The sequence below is a fragment of the Electrona antarctica genome (genome assembly GCF_951216825.1).
Source record: "Electrona antarctica genome assembly, chromosome: 11".
NCBI lineage: Eukaryota > Metazoa > Chordata > Actinopteri > Myctophiformes > Myctophidae > Electrona > Electrona antarctica.
In genome coordinates, this window is record NC_136792.1 from 29,934,606 (window position 1) to 29,954,605 (window position 20,000).

At 47.7% G+C, this 20,000-nt stretch overlaps 1 protein-coding gene across 1 annotated transcript in view; it reads right to left on the reverse strand.

Annotated features, from left to right (window-relative positions):
* Positions 1 to 20,000, reverse strand: part of epha4l (eph receptor A4, like) — a 51,729-nt gene that overhangs the window by 20,099 nt on the left and 11,630 nt on the right. The window contains exons 4-5 of the mRNA XM_079513807.1: positions 7,248 to 7,403; positions 904 to 1,239 (exon numbers count right to left, since the gene is read on the reverse strand). Of these exons, the coding sequence (XP_079369933.1) occupies positions 904 to 1,239; positions 7,248 to 7,403 (492 nt within the window). The remainder of the gene's footprint in view (positions 1 to 903; positions 1,240 to 7,247; positions 7,404 to 20,000) is intronic.

Genomic DNA, 20,000 nt, shown 5'->3' on the forward strand with positions numbered 1-20,000 from the left:
CACGCACGCACGCACGCACGCACGCACGCACGCACGCACGCACGCACGCACGCACGCACGCACGCACACACACACACACACATGCATCGCACACACAATCCCACATCATTTGTAATGAAGCCTGCACAGATCAATAAAACTCATCTAATTCATTAGTTGGAGGGCCAAATATAGCAGGATGCTCGCTATCTTCATTCCATGCTCCTCATGCCTAATTATGCAAAACCAAAGTGAATATTGCAGAAAATCGTTCTCCACTGCTGGAAATCCATCAGTACACAGTACTCATCTCACTTTCACCCAAATTATTCACAGCTTTGGTAAACATGTTTTGACATGCAGATTGCCCAAAAGAGTATTTCAAAAGATAATGTAATGCATGAATACACGACCTTGTGATCACTTACAAAAAAAATCTCTTTTTCTGGTCCGCCACCCCGACCTCAGCACCAAGACCTCCACCTCACCTCCAAGCTTACAACACGACACAAAGTGGCGTGTTGTAAGCTTTTAGATCAACAATTTCTGCTATTTAAAAAAAATGTATGGACAATTTTTCAAAAATAATTGCGATTATCTATAAATGCACCAAGTCTCTGTACATGTGTGTGTATGTACGTCCGTAATCCACGTAACTCGAGAACCGTTCGCCCCACCGACTTCAAATTAGACACACACGTTCCACACCCCCACAGGGGGTGCAGTGCCCGGTGTTGAGTCCGTAGAAATTGATCACACCTGATCATCCCTAGATCTCCATATATGGAGCTGGCCTGTTCTGACATCACAAGTAGGCCGGTGCCCAACTGGCACTGTTCTAGTCACCAATAATAAGAGATTAGGCCATTATGTAATAACTGTGACAGGCCTACTACACCCCACCGCTCCGCCCTCTTAACTCACCAGCCTGGTTGGTGGTGACGGTCACTGAGACGGCCTGCTCCGGCCCGGGGCTCTGCGGGGAGACGCCGTTCACCGCCCAGATCTCGAAGGTGTAGTTGGTGTGGGCCTGCAGGTCGTTGATGGACACCCGCGTGCCCCTCAGGCTGAGCCGCTGGGGGCTGAAGTGGACGTCGTTGCCGCAGGGCTGGCACCGGCGGCCCTCGGCGCCGCAGCGCTTGCACACAACGTTGTAGGTGAGGTCGTGGCGGCCGCCCGAGTTCAGTGGCGTGCTCCACTCCAGGTTCACCGACGTCTCGTTGACGTTGGAGATGAGGTTGAGGGGCGCCGAGGGGGGGCCTGGAAGGAGATTCAGACAGAGGTACTTTAATGGTCAGAGAAGTTTGCTCATGCCAGGTGTTTCACTGCTCACATCAAATACCATCAATCAACAAATCACAGCGCAACAACTTCATGAAAGTGGTGCAAACATTTGCAAGAAATAAAGGGTATGGGGCAGGAAAAAAGGTAATGCTTTGATACAATTAAAAAGGGTTTGATTATTGTTTAGGAGCAATACTTGGAGCCACTTGTCTCGTATAGCCGGCCTTCTCATTCGTCTGGTGACATCTAAATGCAATATGGGCTGGAACAGTTAAGACAAACTACTGCTTTAAAAACTCATCATATCGCCATGCCATTATGAAGGAGTGTGCTAAAGTATTTGTATTGGTTTTGTATTGCAGTTACTTTATACATCTCTGAATTGTTTCCATTCAGTTTGAGCCCCTACATCAAATATACCCATCGAATATACCCTGAAGAAGTCACCAGACGGTATTGGTAGACGGAGATTGCCGAGCCACAAACCTTAGCCTGAGGCTAGCGTTACAAAATGGAGGACAAAGGGTGAATTCAGCTTAAAGTGCTTTGTGTTGACTTGGTGTGAAGTGTAGCAGACCTGCTGACAGGATGACTCTCTGAAGGACATTATTTCACAATGGATAATATTAGCTTTGTGTTGACTGCTGTGAAAAGCTGAAATTCAAGACTGGGGCACACTCTTGGCTATTGACTAAATCCAAAGGGTATATATATTATATATATAAGATGAATAGCATGTCTAATTGAGTGGGCTGTCCCCTTTATTGAGAACTAAGGCTTCTTGAATTCCCTTTTAATGTCCTGTCCATTACAGCTGGGGAGGATCCAATTTCACCCCAGTTAACTCAGTATGTTAACTGAAATCCAATAGGCTGGCAGATTTCTTTTCCATTCATGTGTCGAATGTTTCAGCTGAAGATGGCAGCGTGCCCGAGCCCGCTGCTCACAGTGGGAGTATGGCAACGACTCAGAACTTTCTGACAAAGTTTGCTTTGGAGCCTGTTATTAAGGTTTCTACTTTGATGTAGTTCTGCTAACAGGAAGCAGTTGTAAAGTGGGAGGAGTCCTGCGGAAGCGACCATGTGAATGCGCCCCGTTTCCTGCGCTCATCAATCCCAATTTGCATGTCAGCCCCGTCGTAACTGATGTGCTTTTTTGTGCTGCTTTCAAACATAAGAAACCATAATTGACTTAGTCCTCTCTTTCTCTTTCTCTCTCTCTCGTTTTTTCCTCACACTAATGAAGCACGCACGCCGGCGGATCGATGCAGGGTGAAATATGAAAGCTAGTCGGTTCCTAGACGATCCATTTCACAACGGAAATTAATTATCAGTGTTATTTTTGGAGGAGCAGAGGGACAATGAGTGATTTCACACAGCCATGGAAAGAAGAGCAGGGCGGGGGGGAGTGAGAGTGCATGCATGCGTTGGACTGCATGGGGGTGCAAGAGCAGCTTGACTGTACTGTATTGTGATTGTTGACAGACAGACAGACAGACAGACAGACAGACAGACAGACAGACAGACAGACAGACAGACAGACAGACAGACAGACAGACAGACAGACAGACAGACAGACAGACAGAGGGAGAGACAGACAGACAGACAGACAGACAGACAGACAGACAGACAGACAGACAGACAGACAGACAGACAGACAGACAGACAGACAGACAGACAGACAGACAGACAGACAGACAGACAGACAGACAGACAGAGGGAGAGAGATGGGCATAGGGAGAAGACAAACTGTTCATGCAGGAGATATAGGAAGCCACTGATTAGTATGGAGGAGCAGGTCTGTATGGAGAGAGAGGGATAAAGAGCAGCTTCGCTGAGTGAAAGAGAGCTTATGTATGTGACTGTATGCTTATGTATGTGACTGTATGCGTATGTATGTGACTGTATATGTGAGAGAGATTCACATGCATAGATCACATGCCTTCATGTGTTTTAAATGCCAGGCAGAGAGAGAGAGAGAGCAATGCAGAATCCACAGTATTAATATTAGCGTGACCCTGCATGTTGCCCGCCGACCCCAGGCCCCCATGAAAATCCATTAATAGATCTCATTAATAATGATGATGATAAAACACTGACCCCCCCCCCCCCCCCCCCACACACACACACACACACACCCTCCTTCTCATCCTCACCCTCCTCACCCAATGTCCTCCCGTCCCCCCCACCCCCCTTCCGCCCCCAGATAGTGCAGCGTAGTGAGCAAGTTACAGATGGGCTTTCTAAATTAAGGTGGCTGCCCACAACCATCATTATAATGGTCTCTTTGTCAGCGCGCAAGGTTCACAGTACAGTATTACTCCCACTATCTCCTTCCACAGCTTCCTGTAGGAGATATAGAGCTATTATTACGCACTCATCTTTTCTTATGGCTGTTTCGGCCATAAACAGAATAACACCCATGCAGGCAAAAGGTGTGAGTGTGAGGTGTTTTTGTTTTTTCTTCCTTCCGGAAGGCCAACCCAGTTTCGGGTCCAAGGTTTGTGGAAATATGTTGTGCAAATGGTTTGTCCCACGGTTACAACAGTAGAAGTGCAGTATGTTATGTTTGGCTTATTTGTTGCCATGACGAGTGGCGCAATAAAACTTTAGTGCTTGGGAATGTATACAGTACCAGACACACACACACACACACACACACACACACACACACACACACTCACACCTGCAGGCACACAAACACACAAGAGACCCATACATTCCACCATATCCAGGGTAGTCGCTGTACATTACACACACACACATACACACACACACATACACACACACTGTACCTGTCGCTCTCCCAGAATGCTGTGCAGCAGGAGAGGGGGTAGCGTGGGAGAGCCGTCAGCTGTGACTGACGTGGGGTAATTAGTCCTGAGAGAGAACAGCAGGAGAGGCTCCATAGTCACCCAACCTGCACACGCAGCTAGCGCAGCATTAGCTCAAGTTGCTCAACGTTAGCTGGTTGCACACACACATAGTCTCCTATTGGGACGTATTCCTTGGGGAGATTAAAGAAACTTTTTCCTAAGAAAGTTTCAGTACTGTTTTTTTGCCCCCTTTCTTCCTGTCCCTCTCTGTCTTTTCCACAATTTTATTGCTTGCTAATTTGCTCTCTGAGCCTTTTTTCACCCCAACACCACGTGTCTTCCATATATCTGCCTTTCTCATTTTTACTCAAGACTCGTATCCCTATCTCTCTATCTTTGTTCCTTGTTCTCCTTTCACTTCTTCCCCTCTCTCTCTCTCCGGCTCTCCGTGTCAGTCTGTCCGTTAATTGTTACCAGAGTGTTGAGCAGGGCCGGGGGAGAAAAGGAGAGGGTGAAATTGGCCGGAGCATGGACCCTGCTATTACTGTCCAACTGGGATCTAGTCAACCAAAAACCCCTCTCTGCACTCCCCCACCCCACCTCTCTGCACTCTCCCACCCCACCTCTCTCTACTCCAGACTACTAAACCACCACTAGGAAAACTAAGGAAAATCTGAAAAACACATCAAGGGCCAAGAAACCCCTGAACAGAGAGCCTTCAGCCCCCCTAAACACAGTGGACCACCCCCTACGTGAGTCTGTCGTCCCTGGTCCTCATTACTGCCTAGCAGTGTGTGTGTGTGTGTGTGTGTGTGTGTGTGTGTGTGGGGGGGGGGGGGGGGGGGGGGGGCGTGCGTGTGCGCACATACGTGTGCCTGTGTGTATGTGCTACAGTGATCTTGATAAAATGTGGTGGTGTGGTGTGCACAAGTGTGCACAAGTGTCAATCAAATAAATTAAGAACGAAAAAAAACAGAGCATAAAGGAGGAATATGAATGTGTGTGTGTGTGTGTGTGTGTGTGTGTGTGTGCGCGCGCGCGCGCGCGCCTGCACACCGTGGCCGAATCAGTCCACGTCCCCTTTTTAATCATCATCTCGCATCGATGGAGCACAAGCTAAGAGGGGGGACCGTTTTCAATTACCCATGGACAAACAAACACACACACACACACACACACACACACACACACACACACACACACACACACACACACACACACACACACACACACACACACACACACACACACACACACACACACACACACACACGCGCGCCAATTACCGGAGATTCCGGCGCTTTCTCTGCATGACCTTCAGCAAGGCAAACTGGGAAATGAGTTTAAGAGTATTTTTTCTCTCTTTGCTCCATTGGTGACTTCAGGACGAGTTAGAGTGGGAGAGAGGGAGAGTGAGAGTGAAAACAAAACATGTGAGATGGAGGGATGTTTGAGTGGCAGCTGTAATTGCGGAGCTCCAGCATGCGGGAGAGACGGACGGGAAGAAGAAAAAATAATAACACGGCCAAAAGAAAAACAAAACGGACGGACAGCCAGGGGGAGGGTTCTAAGTTCATGTTGGCCGGGTGACCAGACCGGGGGCAAAGGTCGGCAGGAGGTCAGCTGGAGAGGCCGGCTAATGTTGTGTGCTCAGCGTTGGTTTTAAGATCAGGTTCCATGTAAGAGCACTAAATCACAATGCTATTAAATCAAGAAATGTTTAGTCTTGGCTCAGTTTGGGCTTAAACAGTAAGGTTTTTGTTAAGTTTATCATCAGCCAGGGTTTAAACTTGATCCTTGTCATCCCTATTTTGGAAAACATTTGCCAAAAATAGCACATCCTGAAGATCGACTATTATTGGCAATTCAGGTCAGGTTTACAAAGTATAATGTCTAAGTGTTAGGTAGTTGTGCCAGCTCAGCCTGGGTTTAAACAGATAAGTGTTAGGTACTCAGCGTTAGCTCAGCTGGGGTTTAAACAGTTAAGTGTTAGGTAGTTTGTGGGATTCAATAAAGTCTTTTGTTGAGTGATGAATCCTCATGAACTCGACAGATCCTTCGGCCCAAACGTTTAGCCAACTGTGAGCTAATTGACACAACAGATGTTTTAGCTGGCAAAAAAAAATTAATTAATGAATATAAGGAAATCGCTGTTTCAGTGCTATTTACATATGGATGCCTTCATTTTGTAGAAAATGACAGATTTTTGTTTCATGATTTTTTCTCACTGTGTATCACAGTATGTATTCAATGACTCAGAGAGAGGGGGGGGGGAGACGAGGATGTGAGCATGGAGGAGGATATTATGTTAACTGTTATCACAGCTCTGTTGAGTCAGAGAGATAACTGGCACTACCATTTGCTGAGATCCTGACTCACACTTACAGCCTGGTTTCATGGAGGACAGACAGCGAAGGACAGAAGCAAAGGAAGAAAGATGCCAAGGGAAACTGGGGTAGTGGGGGTACTGACAGTGAGGGAGAGGGGTACTGACAGTGAGGGAGAGGGGTACTGACAGTGAGGGAGAGGGGTACTGACAGTGAGGGAGAGGGGGTACTGACAGTGAGGGAGAGGGGTACTGACAGTGAGGGAGAGGGGGGTACTGACAGTGAGGGAGAGGGGTACTGACAGTGAGGGAGAGGGGTACTGACAGTGAGGGAGAGGGGTACTGACAGTGAGGGAGAGGGGGTACTGACAGTGAGGGAGAGGGGTACTGACAGTGAGGGAGAGGGGTACTGACAGTGAGGGAGAGGGGTACTGACAGTGAGGGAGAGGGGTACTGACAGTGAGGGAGAGGGGGTACTGACAGTGAGGGAGAGGGGGGTACTGACAGTGAGGGAGAGGGGTACTGACAGTGAGGGAGAGGGGTACTGACAGTGAGGGAGAGGGGTACTGACAGTGAGGGAGAGGGGTACTGACAGTGAGGGTGTTTTGCGGTCTCCCTGCAGTGGATGTGGAATGCAATGTTTTACACCCCCATTAGTTCTCTGTCACAGTGACAGATCACTTAGTACCACCTGGAAATCAAAGGATCCCCATTAAAACCACAGTCGCCTGCTTCACACGTACATGTGTGTGTGTGTGTGTGCGTGTGCGTGTGCGTGTGCGTGTGTGTGTGTGTGTGTGTGTGTGTGTGTGTGTGTGTGTGTGTGTGTGTGTGTGTACTTACGTGTGCAGGGCATGGATGCAGGGTCCGTCTCTGAGCGGAAGAAGGCTTTGTCACAGGTACATGACGTGGATCCCTCTCTCACTGAGTAGCTGTGGAGTGGACACTTGGAGCAGGAGCCATCTGAGGCCAGGGCGCGGTAGGAACCGATCTTACAGGCTGCAAGAGGCAAACAAATGATGCTTTGAGCGAGACGCAAAGAATGGCAAAATATATCAGGTACAAGAATTCATTTAACTTGCTTGTAAAAAAAAATCAATTTAAAACAAAAATCGAAAATAGCAGATTTACAAGTTCACAACGTGTTGTGATGAGACACATTTTGAGATGGTAGATCGGTTGTTTTCGCAATTTTTGTGAAACAGTGCTGTATGACAAAGTATACAATAGGGATTACATGGTTAAATCAGACTAGAAGATTTAGTAGATTATAAAAACATTATTGAATTTTTTTCACATTGACCTTAAAACACACTTGTTGATTGTCTTGAAAAGTTAATTTATCGTGTAATTGCCAAGAAAAATAACCAAAGCCCTAAAATTCCTCAGGTCATCGTCTGCCAAATATCACAAGAAATATAAGAAGGAAAATAATACTCATTCCCCCGTGAGCAACCGGTCAACAACCCGTCTCTATCAGCTAATCTCTCTTCTTCGTTGGAAAGGCAGCGAGTACATGAATTTCATTATTAAGAATAATACAAGATAGAAGCAGTTTTCCCTGACACACACACGCACGCACGCATGCACGCAAGCCAAGCATGCGCGGCGCACACACACACACACACACACACACACACACACACACACAATGCATGTGAAATGGTAACCTAAGTGACACTTTTCCTACTTTGGCGACAGTGCTTGCCTTTCTTTTGACTGACAGTTTGATTGGAGGGCTCCTCTTTCAATGAATCTCCCCCTGCTCTGTCCCTTCCTATAATGGCTGGGGAAGCCTAGCGGCTTGTATTTCACCCCCTGAGCGCTGAACCAGAAGGGGAGGACAATAGAATGATTCTGTGAGAGGTGCGGTGCAGACAGCCAGGACACCGATTGGGCCAAATAGCCTGTCAATCAATCGTGTGGCCGGGCACTTGGCAATGAGCGGCGAATGGCATTGGGGCCAGAGGGGCTGGTGGTTTGGGTTTTTGGGGAGTGGTGGTGGAGTGGGTGGTGTGTGTGTGTGTGTGTGTGTGTGTGTGTGTGTGTGTGTGTGTGTGTGTGTGTGTGTGTGTGTGTGTGTGTGTGTGTGTGTGTGTGTGTGTGTGTGTGTGTGTGTGTGTGTGTGTGTGTGTGTTGGTGGGGGAGGGGTATTTTCCTCCTGCAGTTGACTAGAAGTTTGTAATTATGTTTTATCCTGGTTATGGATTTACCCATCTGTCTCCAGTGGGTATTTCAACATCATAAAAAGGCACAGACTTTCACACGCATGCATGCATGCATGCAGACACACACACACACACACACACACACACACACACACACACACACACACACACACACACACACACACGCTCTCCCCCCGAAATAAAACATGTGTTGACAAAAAACACAACTAATTTCCCAAACTGTATTCAAAGCCATGAACTCCCACACCACAGCCATAAATCCACTATGACATCCTACATGCAAGGAACACTGTCTTGTAAACAGACTCCCACATGTATATGCTACGCTCAGAATTTAGATCAATGCCTCTCCACATATACCACACACAGGAGGAATTCCACCCTCCAAGAAAAACACATTCCATCATTCAAGAAGCAGGCATCTCCTCATACACACATACACACTACAGAGAGGATCCACAAACCCTGTAAACTTAGGGAAATCCCTTCCTTGGAGGCATAATAATAAAGTTGGGCTCTTTGCCCTGCAGCCTCTCTCTCCCCAGTGGTTGGATTAGCGTAGCCTAGCGTTAGCAGAGCCAGGCTAGCTGCTACCTGCTGAGCCTTTCTCTATACCCATCCACCCAGTCAATCAGGGCCAAATCCTTGCCGCTTCACTCGCTAACGCTAAGCTAAGGGCCTCTTTGATTATAGCCTGCAGGGGTGCGAGAAGCCTTTGCTTCTCCTCGCTGTCACACACATAAGAGAGATTAGACGCGGAGGTGCTTTGTGTTATCGCTCTATCTTTAAGGGTTTCTGACAGTCCCTTAACGCCTAATCACTTCACAAGAGACACAGACGCTAGGACTTGTGGGTGTTGTTTGGAAGGGGATGAGAGAGGGGGAGGTTGTGACCGTTTCGGGTGACAAAACGCGAACTAGCTAGGGTTTGTGGTTGTGCGCTGACCAGGAAAGCATCCAAAGGTTAATGTGTGGGCAACCAGCTGTTTTAGGCTGATGACTTCATACAAAAAGCTGGAGAGAGAGAATTAATTGATCTGCATGCTTCAGGGCCTTTGGGCTTTAGCCTCTTTAAAAAGAGATGCATCTCAAGTCTCACACGGTGTGCAGTTGACGAGTTTTTCAGTCTGTGATGATTAAGCTGTCCCAGGCTCACCCCAAAGTACCATATAGCTGTCCTTTAAACTCTTTCCATGGCACCATGGCCCCCTCCTCACTATTGCAATGTGCTGCCGTCCAATCCTGCGATCTGATATTCTGCAACTCGGTAATTGTGTTTGAAAATGCGACGTCAACATACAAATCAATGTTTACAGGAGCAGCTATCCTGCAGAAAGGAAATGGCACAGGCAGCGAGAGGGTGATACTCAAGTAAAGCTGGAGAATTTGGTTCCCATTAGCAGTGTGTGTGCGAGAGAAGAGACCACAGTAGTGGGTGGTCCAGGAGGCCGTGCCTTCGGTGAGGAATCTCCCTTAAGACTCACTGGATTTATCACTGTCCAGGCCAGCCGTGGCAAACCCACACTGAGACACAGACACACATATATTCACACACACGTGAACACACATGGATTCGGTTTTTACGGCTTCTAGCTGAGAAACCCTCATCATATCCTCTCTTATAAAGCTCTCATAACTCCATATTTTCCACACCCCTCTCCCTTCATGTCCACAGGGCCTGCTTTTTCACGCAGTAACTCTCCACTATGTTTTTCCTGTAGATATTTTTTTACATTATTCGATTTCTTCTTGCTCTTCCCTTCCATTTTCCTCCTCTATCTCTAGTCTATACCACTCTCGTCATCTCTCTAGCTCTCTCGTTCTCTGCAGGCCTCCTTTCAGACAGAGAGGGTTTGTCAGGTGCCAAATCCCTGAGCTGAAAGATCAAAGGCAGACAAAGGGACTGGTGACTTACTGTTCTATTCTGGATCCGCTCAGAATGGAATCCCTCATAGACCAGGACATCACATTCTTTCACCCCTTTTCTCTCCCCCCCACCAGCTCTTTCACTCATTCAATCCTCTTCCATTGCTTTAGTCCATCCCCCCCTTTTGTCCACTCCTTCCTCCTCCCTGTCCCTCTGACCGTTGTCTCTTGGAGGAAAAAAGGGGGTGAGAACATTGGGGTACGGCTGAGGAGCAGGCTTAGGGAGTTAATGAGTAGTTTTGTCCGGGTGGTGGGGATTCTGCTGGTTGAATTGGCCACGCGGCATGAGAAGAGGAGAGAAATGGTAACTTCTGCTCGTGACAAAAAAAGATCTATCTCCCGCCATCTCCACAAAAAGCCAAGGATACAATGACTGCTACCCACGCGGAAACCATCTAAAACGCTGTTGAGTTTCCTTCAAAGTAGCAACTACCTACACAACAGACTTTGAATAGCTGCGGACGCTGCGTGCAGTGCACTACAGCCAAAAGAAAGGGAAAAAACACTCTACCCACATATCCACCCACGTAAACCCACCTCCAGTGACCCACGCACAAAGCTAGATGGGCCAGTAACTGTGCAGCCTACACAACAAAGGCTCCAATTCACAAGGGACTAAGAGCATGAGAGCATACTCGTGCTAGAAAAGTGATCCCAAAACTCTGGAATGCAAGGCACAATAACTGGGCTTGCCCTGACTGCACAGTAAGCGTATATTAAACCAAAAAGGCATTACGTTCAAACTATATCGCTTTACCCTGCCCTTTTATCGCAGTGCTTTATTTTCTTTAGGTGATGAAACTCGGTCACTCTCTCATAGTCATAACAGACAGCAAGTGCTCTTCAGGGTCGCAGTCAGAGGCATCCTCACAAAGCCGCCCTTTGAAAAGGGAGCGATCAGTTTTCAAGACCTCAGGGCAAGGAGAGCCTCTCCTTCTCCTCCACCTTAAGGAACAGGATTCTCTATTCACCCCCCTTGCTCTGCCTTATCCCTCTCTCTCTCTTTGTGTCTCTCCAACCTCTTTCTGTTGGTCTCCCTGTGGAAGGCTGTCGGCTGCTCAGATGGCAGCACCAGTCAGAATGCATTGCTATTCCAGTAGCGCTTTGTTTACCCCTGCGAGCAGTCCTTGACTGAATAAAAAACAAAACCTGCATTGAAAGTCAGGGATGTATAAGTTCTCCACGGACACGCGCGCGCGCGCACGCACGCACGCACGCACGCAAGCACGCACGCACGCACGCACGCGCGCACGCACGCACGCACAGACACACACACACACACAGATAATAAAAGACCATCTATATCCATACACCTGAGCTGCTGGCTATTAGAAGATATAACTAGCTGCTAACCATTAGCATCTGTCATTAGAACAGCAGGAGAACGGAGCAGGTTAACTCATTAATTCTGTCGCCGGGGTTATTAATTACCTCCGGCTCCGACGCTGACACGCAGCCACACGGCCAGCGAAAGCCATCAGCGTGATAGATGAGGGACACACGGTCACCGAAACCGATCACCATGATTGATGACGTACACTCGCCACCCGTCTTAACCTTGACCTGACGGGAACACGGGTCCCGAGGGTGCTAACATTCGTAACAATGCTAACCAAACAAGGGTAGCGCTGACGCTGACTTCATTGCTAGTGTTAATTAGGAAAAGAACAAAAGCCAGCGAGGCTAACAACGCTAACAATATAAAAGCCAACCTCACTGACAATCATGCACCCTGAAAACTGCATCTCAGGCCAAGGTGCATGAGAGTTGCCAGCAGTCTGTCTGTCAACTGGCCGATGATTTATAACTGTATTTTTGCCCGACGCAATTCATCAAACAAGAGCCACCCAAGAAGCTGCCCTAATTAAAATGTCTCCAACCTGACACTTATGAATACAAGCCAAAGAACCAGATGAGCTAAAAACAGAGCTAGGATGGAAATGACTAAGAGAAAAACTGCTTCCGAAAGCCATAACAGTTACGATGGGCAACATTTTAAATGAGTTAAACACACACAAAGAATAACACACTCAACACGCACAGAGAACTCCCAGTAAAACAGGCCAGGGTCCTTTACTAACAACATGGATCTTGAGCAACTTTGGCCCTCAGCGCTGTGGTGCCCACTATTGTTATTATTTGGGTTGCATAACAGAAAATATTGTTCTAAAGACTTCCTACAGTCCAGGGCCTCTGCGTTCTTATTAACACGTAGCCACCAGTTTCCTCTACAGTTCCTCTCACCAGGTTCTATGGAGACCAGAGGAGAATAGAGGGGGGGATTTGCACAATGGCTGTATCTGAATAATCTAAAATATTACAGCCAGCGGTTTCAGGGTGGACATGTCCACACCTTAAGAAACACGGCGACAGAATGTTGGAAGAAAATGCTGGGAAACGGGGGAGTATGTGCATGTGTAAGGCAGAGAGACAAAGAGTGAGAGGGGGAGAGAGAGAAAGATGCCCAAAGCCTTAATTGAAGCCTACATTCTGCCTTGTCCAAGCTCCCCTTTGGATGAGTGGTCAATGCTTAGTTTACCATGCGGGAGACCTGGGTTTGGATGAGTGGTCAAAACTCAGACAGACAGACAGATCTACAGAGACAGACACAAACAGAGAGACAGGGATAGAGAGGACATGCGGGCGGACAGACAGACAGACACAGAGGAAGGAGACCAAGGATGAATGCTGAACAAAGACATACAATAAGACAAAAGCACACACAGAGACCAATAGGTGAGAGCCCACAGCACACAGAGAAAGGCTGAAAGAGATAGAAAGAAAGAGAGGGAGAGGCAGGGTGGCTTCAGACAGATCAGCACACAGAGAAAGGCTGAAAGAGATAGAAAGAAAGAGAGGGAGAGGCAGGGTGGCTTCAGACAGATCCATCTTTGTTTGTTGAAACAGTGTTTGACTTGGCCACAGTGGGCAGGGGCCACTCAGATTCCACTCCTGTGCCCATGCCAGGTCCGCGAGGGTGGCACCGCCTAAAGCCGGGCTTGGCGCCAGCCAGCTACGGACCTTTTGTGACCCAAGATTCACACAGCAGGTGGGTAATGGGCTACAATACATAGTAGCCAATACACACACACACACACACACACACACACACACACACACACACACACACACACACACACACACACACACACACACACACACACACACACACCAACACATGCACATACTTGCACCTGCACGCGCTCAGGTGTGCACGCAAAGCCCTTGAAAAGCCCTCTGGACAGTACAGATTCAAACTTCAGTATCATGCAGGGAAGCACAAATACAGGCCCACGCACACACACATGCGTGCGGACACACACACGCACACAGAGACACAGAGACACAGAGACACGCATGCATGCACGCATGCACGCACACACGCACGCACGCACGCACGCACGCACGCACGCACACACGCACGCACGCACGCACGCACACACGCACACACATAAATACACATAAATACACATGCATGCACATTGCACACACATACACACAAGCATGTATGCACACATACACACACACACACACACACACACACACACACACACACACAGACTTCAAGCAGGGAGGCTTTGTGTGAGCAGTCTCACAGCAGCACAGCAGGAGTGATGGGAGGTAAACAAACTCAGTCAAGGTATTGTCTTTGGCCAATTTCCCTAAGGTCTCCAGGGGGCAAAGGCTCATGCTGGATTTGTGTATTTGGTGCGTGCGTGCGTGCGTGCTTGCGTGCGTGCGTGCGTGCGTGCGTGCGTGCGTGCGTGCGTGCGTGCGTGCGTGCGTGATTTCACATTTGTTCTGAGGGAGGAGGCAGGAATATCTGGCGTGCTTTCCTGACATTGTGTACAATGAAAAGCGTTGCATTTGATTCAATTATGGAATAAAAAGAGGGGGGGGGGGGCATGCAAATGGTGTTGTGCTGAGGGACGTGCACATCGTTGGCACACACGTTGATAAACAGTTGGGTGGGCTGCGTTGTTCTACGAGCATGGAGCAGGAGAATGGGCAGAAAAATGGCAGGATGTGTGCGAGTGGAAGAGAACAGCACACACACACACACACACACACACACACACACACACACTAAGAATAGGCGTGGAGGAAGAGGAAGTGATAGGGAAACATTCTCAAAGGGACCTCATATCAAGTACTGTAAACAAGTGTGACACGTGTCAGCAATGTATTACAAAGACATTACAAATCACCTTGATACCTTTACAATACAATGGATCCCTTCTGTCATCATACCTTTACAATACAATCCCTTCTGTCACCCCAACAGAAACAATGGGCAGTATTATGTGTGTCTTAAGTACCAGGTCGTATTACTTAACTTAAGACCTGGAGGCATGATCAATGCCATTTGGCCACTCAGAATAGCCAAATGGCATTGACCACGCCTCCAGGTCTTAAGTTAAGTCATAAGACCTGGTACTTAAGACACGCATAATACTGCTCAATGTCTCCAACATCCCTACGGCAACAATGTCAAAATGTGTAAAATCACATTTTGAAATGATATACAGGATACATTAACAGGAAATGATGCGTTCAAGACTAGGTGCATTCTATACAAAAGGCAATCACCAACATTCAAAGCACTCACTGATGGAAGCTTGGATGCAGAAAAGTATTTTTATTTCCTAATTGCTAAACTGTATATTTTGAAGTACTGTTGGACTCCTTTTGTTTCGGCGTGCAACCAGTGCTTTCGAAATTCGGTTCACGTTCACACATGAGACCCAAATCAAGTATGTAAATCCGAACAGGGCTTTAGTCTCATTTCTACTCATCCTTGAACAACAGCGTTTGTAGTACTGTCCCTGACCCGTCATGAATTACAGCAGGTACAGCAAAAGAACATAGAAGCACTAAATGAGTAAAGAACAGTGAATCTGGATGATGGAAAACTTTATAAACTCCCCGGATTACGAAACAAGAAACATAAAATGAGATAAACCTTTACTAATCCTTGTGGGGAAATGCAGGTGTCGTAGCAGCAACAGCTGTGAGAGTGAAATACAGGAGATTTACTGTGTTAAAGAGCAGCGTCAAGAGCCAAACCAAGATAGATAAGAATAAGGATAACAGTGAGTCTATCACCAGTGAATATATGAATGGATGTACAGATTATCAACAATGAATAAGACTACATTATGCACACTTCACCTGGTTTAGCAACAGGCACCAGTTTACACACACCCCTTAACCCTTATCCCTAAACTTATTTGCCATTTTTTACTATTTTAAAAAACCTTTTAAAATAGTTAAAATAGCTGATCTACAAGCTCACACCGTGTAGATGTAGATCGGCTAGTTGAACTATTTTAAAATGATTTTCAAAATAGTAAAAAATGGCAAATAAGTTTAGGGATAAGGGTGGCGCAAGATGGAGCCCTAGTGTGTAACAGTCTTTAGGTGTGTTGTTTGACAGTAGCATTGTGTGTTTCTCAGAAATTCTCACAAGGCACTATAGGTGGGTTGTAAGGAGGGGGGTGGGGCGAGGGAAGGGTGGGCTTGCTCGTAAAAATGGTAAGGTATTTTTAGATTGTTTGTTTAGGTAATCCACTTGCAGCTCCCAGACGACAGCCTGGCTGGGGCCACAAAACACCTTCCATTGTGTGTGCGTTGTGTGCGTGTGTTTGTGTGCGTGCGTGTTGTGTGCGTGCGTGTGTGCGTGCGGTCATGGTGCATAACTCTGTACGTTCAGTGAGCGTACGTGAAAACTTTCCTGGGTCAGTAGCTTCATGGCTGACACGAGCTGTGTCCAACAGCTCGTGTCAGCCATGGCGCTCACACACTCTCCACCATGGCTGTCACCACTTTAACCTTTGACCTCATGCCTCACAGGCTATGCCACTTCCCTCTCTCTCTCTCCCTCTCACTCTCTCTCTCTTGCTCTGTCTCTCTCCCTCTAAAAACAGAGCCCATTGCTTCAGGAATGAGGTCATCTGTTGTCGTGGAAGCGATACCCCCTCTGACTTGAAATGGTGTCAGCTTCTGTTGGCATGGGAACACCCCTGACATTAACCTGTGGTGTGCGGGAGGGCACGAGTGTGTACTTTTTGCGTGTGAGTATGCAATGTATGCGCACAGTTGTCGCACGGGTGTGTTGGCGTGTGCAGTTGTGTGTTTCTTTGTGACTGCACATGAGTGCATGCATGCATGTCTGTGCAGGTGGATGCTCTGCGCTAGGTCTAAGCTGTGTTTGTTTGTTTAACTGTCACACTCTCTCCCAGAGATTCATTAACATACAGGATTTGACTGTGTGTAATCTGTGTGTTGTTTTTTTTGCATACGTTTGCGTGCGTGTGCGCATGTGAGTGCATCAACACCATACCCTCCCTAACCCCAGGCTAGTTGAACCTGGCCTTGCGGGGACCGCAGGGAGCGTAATCGGAGCCGGGGGTTAATGGCAGCTCCTTAGGCAGGGTTACTCTGCTAATGTGTAGTGTTTAGCCTTTAGCTTTGATGTGAGGATGGACGCACAGACACGGCGATGATGGCGACAGACTAACAAAAGCAGGGCATCGAGATTCAGACACACAGGAAGCTGTTGCAGCAAAGGCGTGTGGGCGCCACAGAGACATCGAGACGGAGTGTTGTTGCTGCCGCCGCAGTGTGTTATATATCATTGCTGCCGGGTAGAAAGCTAATATGTCCAAAACTGTTATTTTTCATTATTCAAACAGAGCAAAACATTGCAGATCTACACGCTTTGAGCTTTTGTGTGATACTGTAGTTTGACGAAGCAGGACGTTCATTTAGGAAGAAAACAAATCACACCCGTGTGAACTGAGTGGTGCAACTCCGTGTGGGGGTCCCCGGAACTTCCAGACCCACGGGAACGCGCCCAGGGTGCCGGCCCAGTTCCGGCGAGCCACCCCGCGTCCGAAACGGTTGAGAAATGACAGAGTTACATGTGTGGGAATTAGCAGACAACACTCTCTCTCTCTCTCATGGACGCTCCACATTGTAATTAGCAGGCAACCGTGCAACACTATCTCTCTCTCTGTTTCTAGCAGAACAGCGCCACTTTTGCCCCTATTGGTACCCTAAACATAGGGGCATACGGACGGACGGATGGACATAGGGACGGACATAGGGACGGACATAGGGATGGACATAGGGACGGACATAGGGATGGACATAGGGAGTGGCTGCACCACTCAAAAAGGTCAAATGAAGATAACCGTGTTCTGCCGATATGTCCCACACCATCGCTGTCTGTCCCCAATTGTCTCTTGACAATCTTACAAAATAAATAAATTATAAACACACATCTTTGATACATTTTACAAGAGTACAATATATATTACATTTTCCCCCCAAGGCCCACTCGTCGGTGGATCACTGGTTGACAACCAGCGTTCTAGGTCATGTGGATAGATCAATAGCACTCCCAGGCAGGCAGGCAGTGGGTCACAAAACTAAAGTCTATTTCCTCACACTTTGTTGTTCCTATTATGTAATACTTCGCCACAAACTGCGTACAACTCATGTTTATCTCCTACTTCTTCTTTCTAAACCATCCATCCTTTTCTCTCTCTTCCCTCCAGCCGTCTGCCCACGCTTACCGCCTACAGGCCCAGCGATATTGGCAGTAATATTGACAGTAATATTGACAGGCTGCTGGTAACAGAGGGTCATGACACAACACCACGCAACGCTTGTTCAAAGACTGATATCCGTCGGTAGTCGCTATACCCGCAACCAACTGCTTCACCTCTCACATCTCCTGCCATACATTAGAGCAGTGGTTCTCAAACCTTTCAGCTCAAGGCCCAAAAGAGAGATTAGTTTCCCAGGACCCAAACTAGTGAAAATAGTATTCATGGCATTTCTTAGATTAGTTTGTTTGTTTTAAAATTTCTTTAAAAAAAATAATAATAATATTTTGAAATAAGTCGTGATCCGTAAATATTGGTCCGTGATCCACAAATTGGTCCTGACTCCTGACCCACTGTTTGGGAAACATTAGAGCTGTCTCTCTCTCTCTCTCTCTCTCTCTCTCTCTCTCTCTATCTCTCTCTCTCTCCCTGTCGATTTATGTGAGCCTCTGTCGATCACTCACTTCCCTGCAGCACTATAGACTCCTACCTCCGTTGGGCTCCTAAGTCTCTCATCCACCAGTCCTGCCTACCTCCGTTGGGCTCCTAAGTCTCTCATCCACCAGTCCTGCCTACCTCGCTATCCTCCTTGCTTCCTCTAACATTCCTCTGTGGATCCGAGGGTGGGGGATCAAGGTTTCTAATCCCGGAGACGTGCCCTCCACACCGGGCTAACGCGTACACACCTCTCCCTTTGGCTGGAGGTCTGCAGGTCGGGGTCCCTGCGGTGCTGCTTACATCCCACATCCCCAAATTACATTTCTCCTCTCCTGCAGAGCGCTATACATCTGATCCCATAAACCCCCCTCCCCCCCATCCTTCGTTTGATACACATACCATACATGTGCACCTATATAGACACCAAGAGGGCATTTTGGTTCATTTTTGCTGTGTACGATCATGCATTACGTCTGCAAATGGTTGCAGTATGTGTGTATTTATGAGCGAAATGGCTGCTTGCAGGTGTGTTCACTTATGGCCTAAGCCTATATATGATCCTACACATCAGGAGTTTCTGTGTGTACGTGTATGAATCTCTGTATCAACACCCACCTGCTCATTACATCTGTGTGAATGGAGAATGAGCCAGTATACCAGGGCCATGGTGATTAATACAAGTGGAAGGGGCTGGGGGGGGGGGGGGTGTCTGGTCTCATTAAAATGGGCACTGCAACCACTCAGGGCCCATCTGATTACATGGGTGTCTTTTATGGCACAGCCTTTCATTCTTTTTTTCTTTCTATTTTGTCATAACCTCGCTTACTGATTACCACAGAGCTGCCTTTTTATTCTCCACTGAACCCTACGCCCCGAAGAGAGAGGACGATGAGAGGAGAGAAGAAAGGACCACCTACACTCCTCTGCCTGGCAGGATAGAGGGAGCTTTAGATAGAAATCTGACAGCGAGATGGAGAGAGAGAGAGAGAGAGAGAGAGAGAGAGAGAGAGAGAGAGAGAGAGGGAGAGGGAGAGGGAGAGAGGGAGAGAGAGAGAGAGAGAGAGAGAGAGAGAGAGAGAGAGTGAGAGAGAGAGAGAGAGAGAGAGGGAGAGAGAGAGAGAGATGAAACACTTTTCAAGGTGTTTGCAATCAGCCTCCCATTGTCAGACACCAGGGGAGAGTTGGCCAGCCATCTAAAGCTCCCTTGTGCTGTTCTGTGTCCAGGCTCAGATCGCGCAACGCGATTGGAACGTTAATAGAAGTTTATGATACCGCGCGCGATATGCCAGCCACAACAGGATAAACACATGACAGATCAGCACACACGTGCGCACATGCACAAACACACGCATGCACACGCATGCACGCACGCACACCTCGAGATCAGCAACACATTGCCCCGGATCAAAGGGATTTCCGTGTGATGGTGAT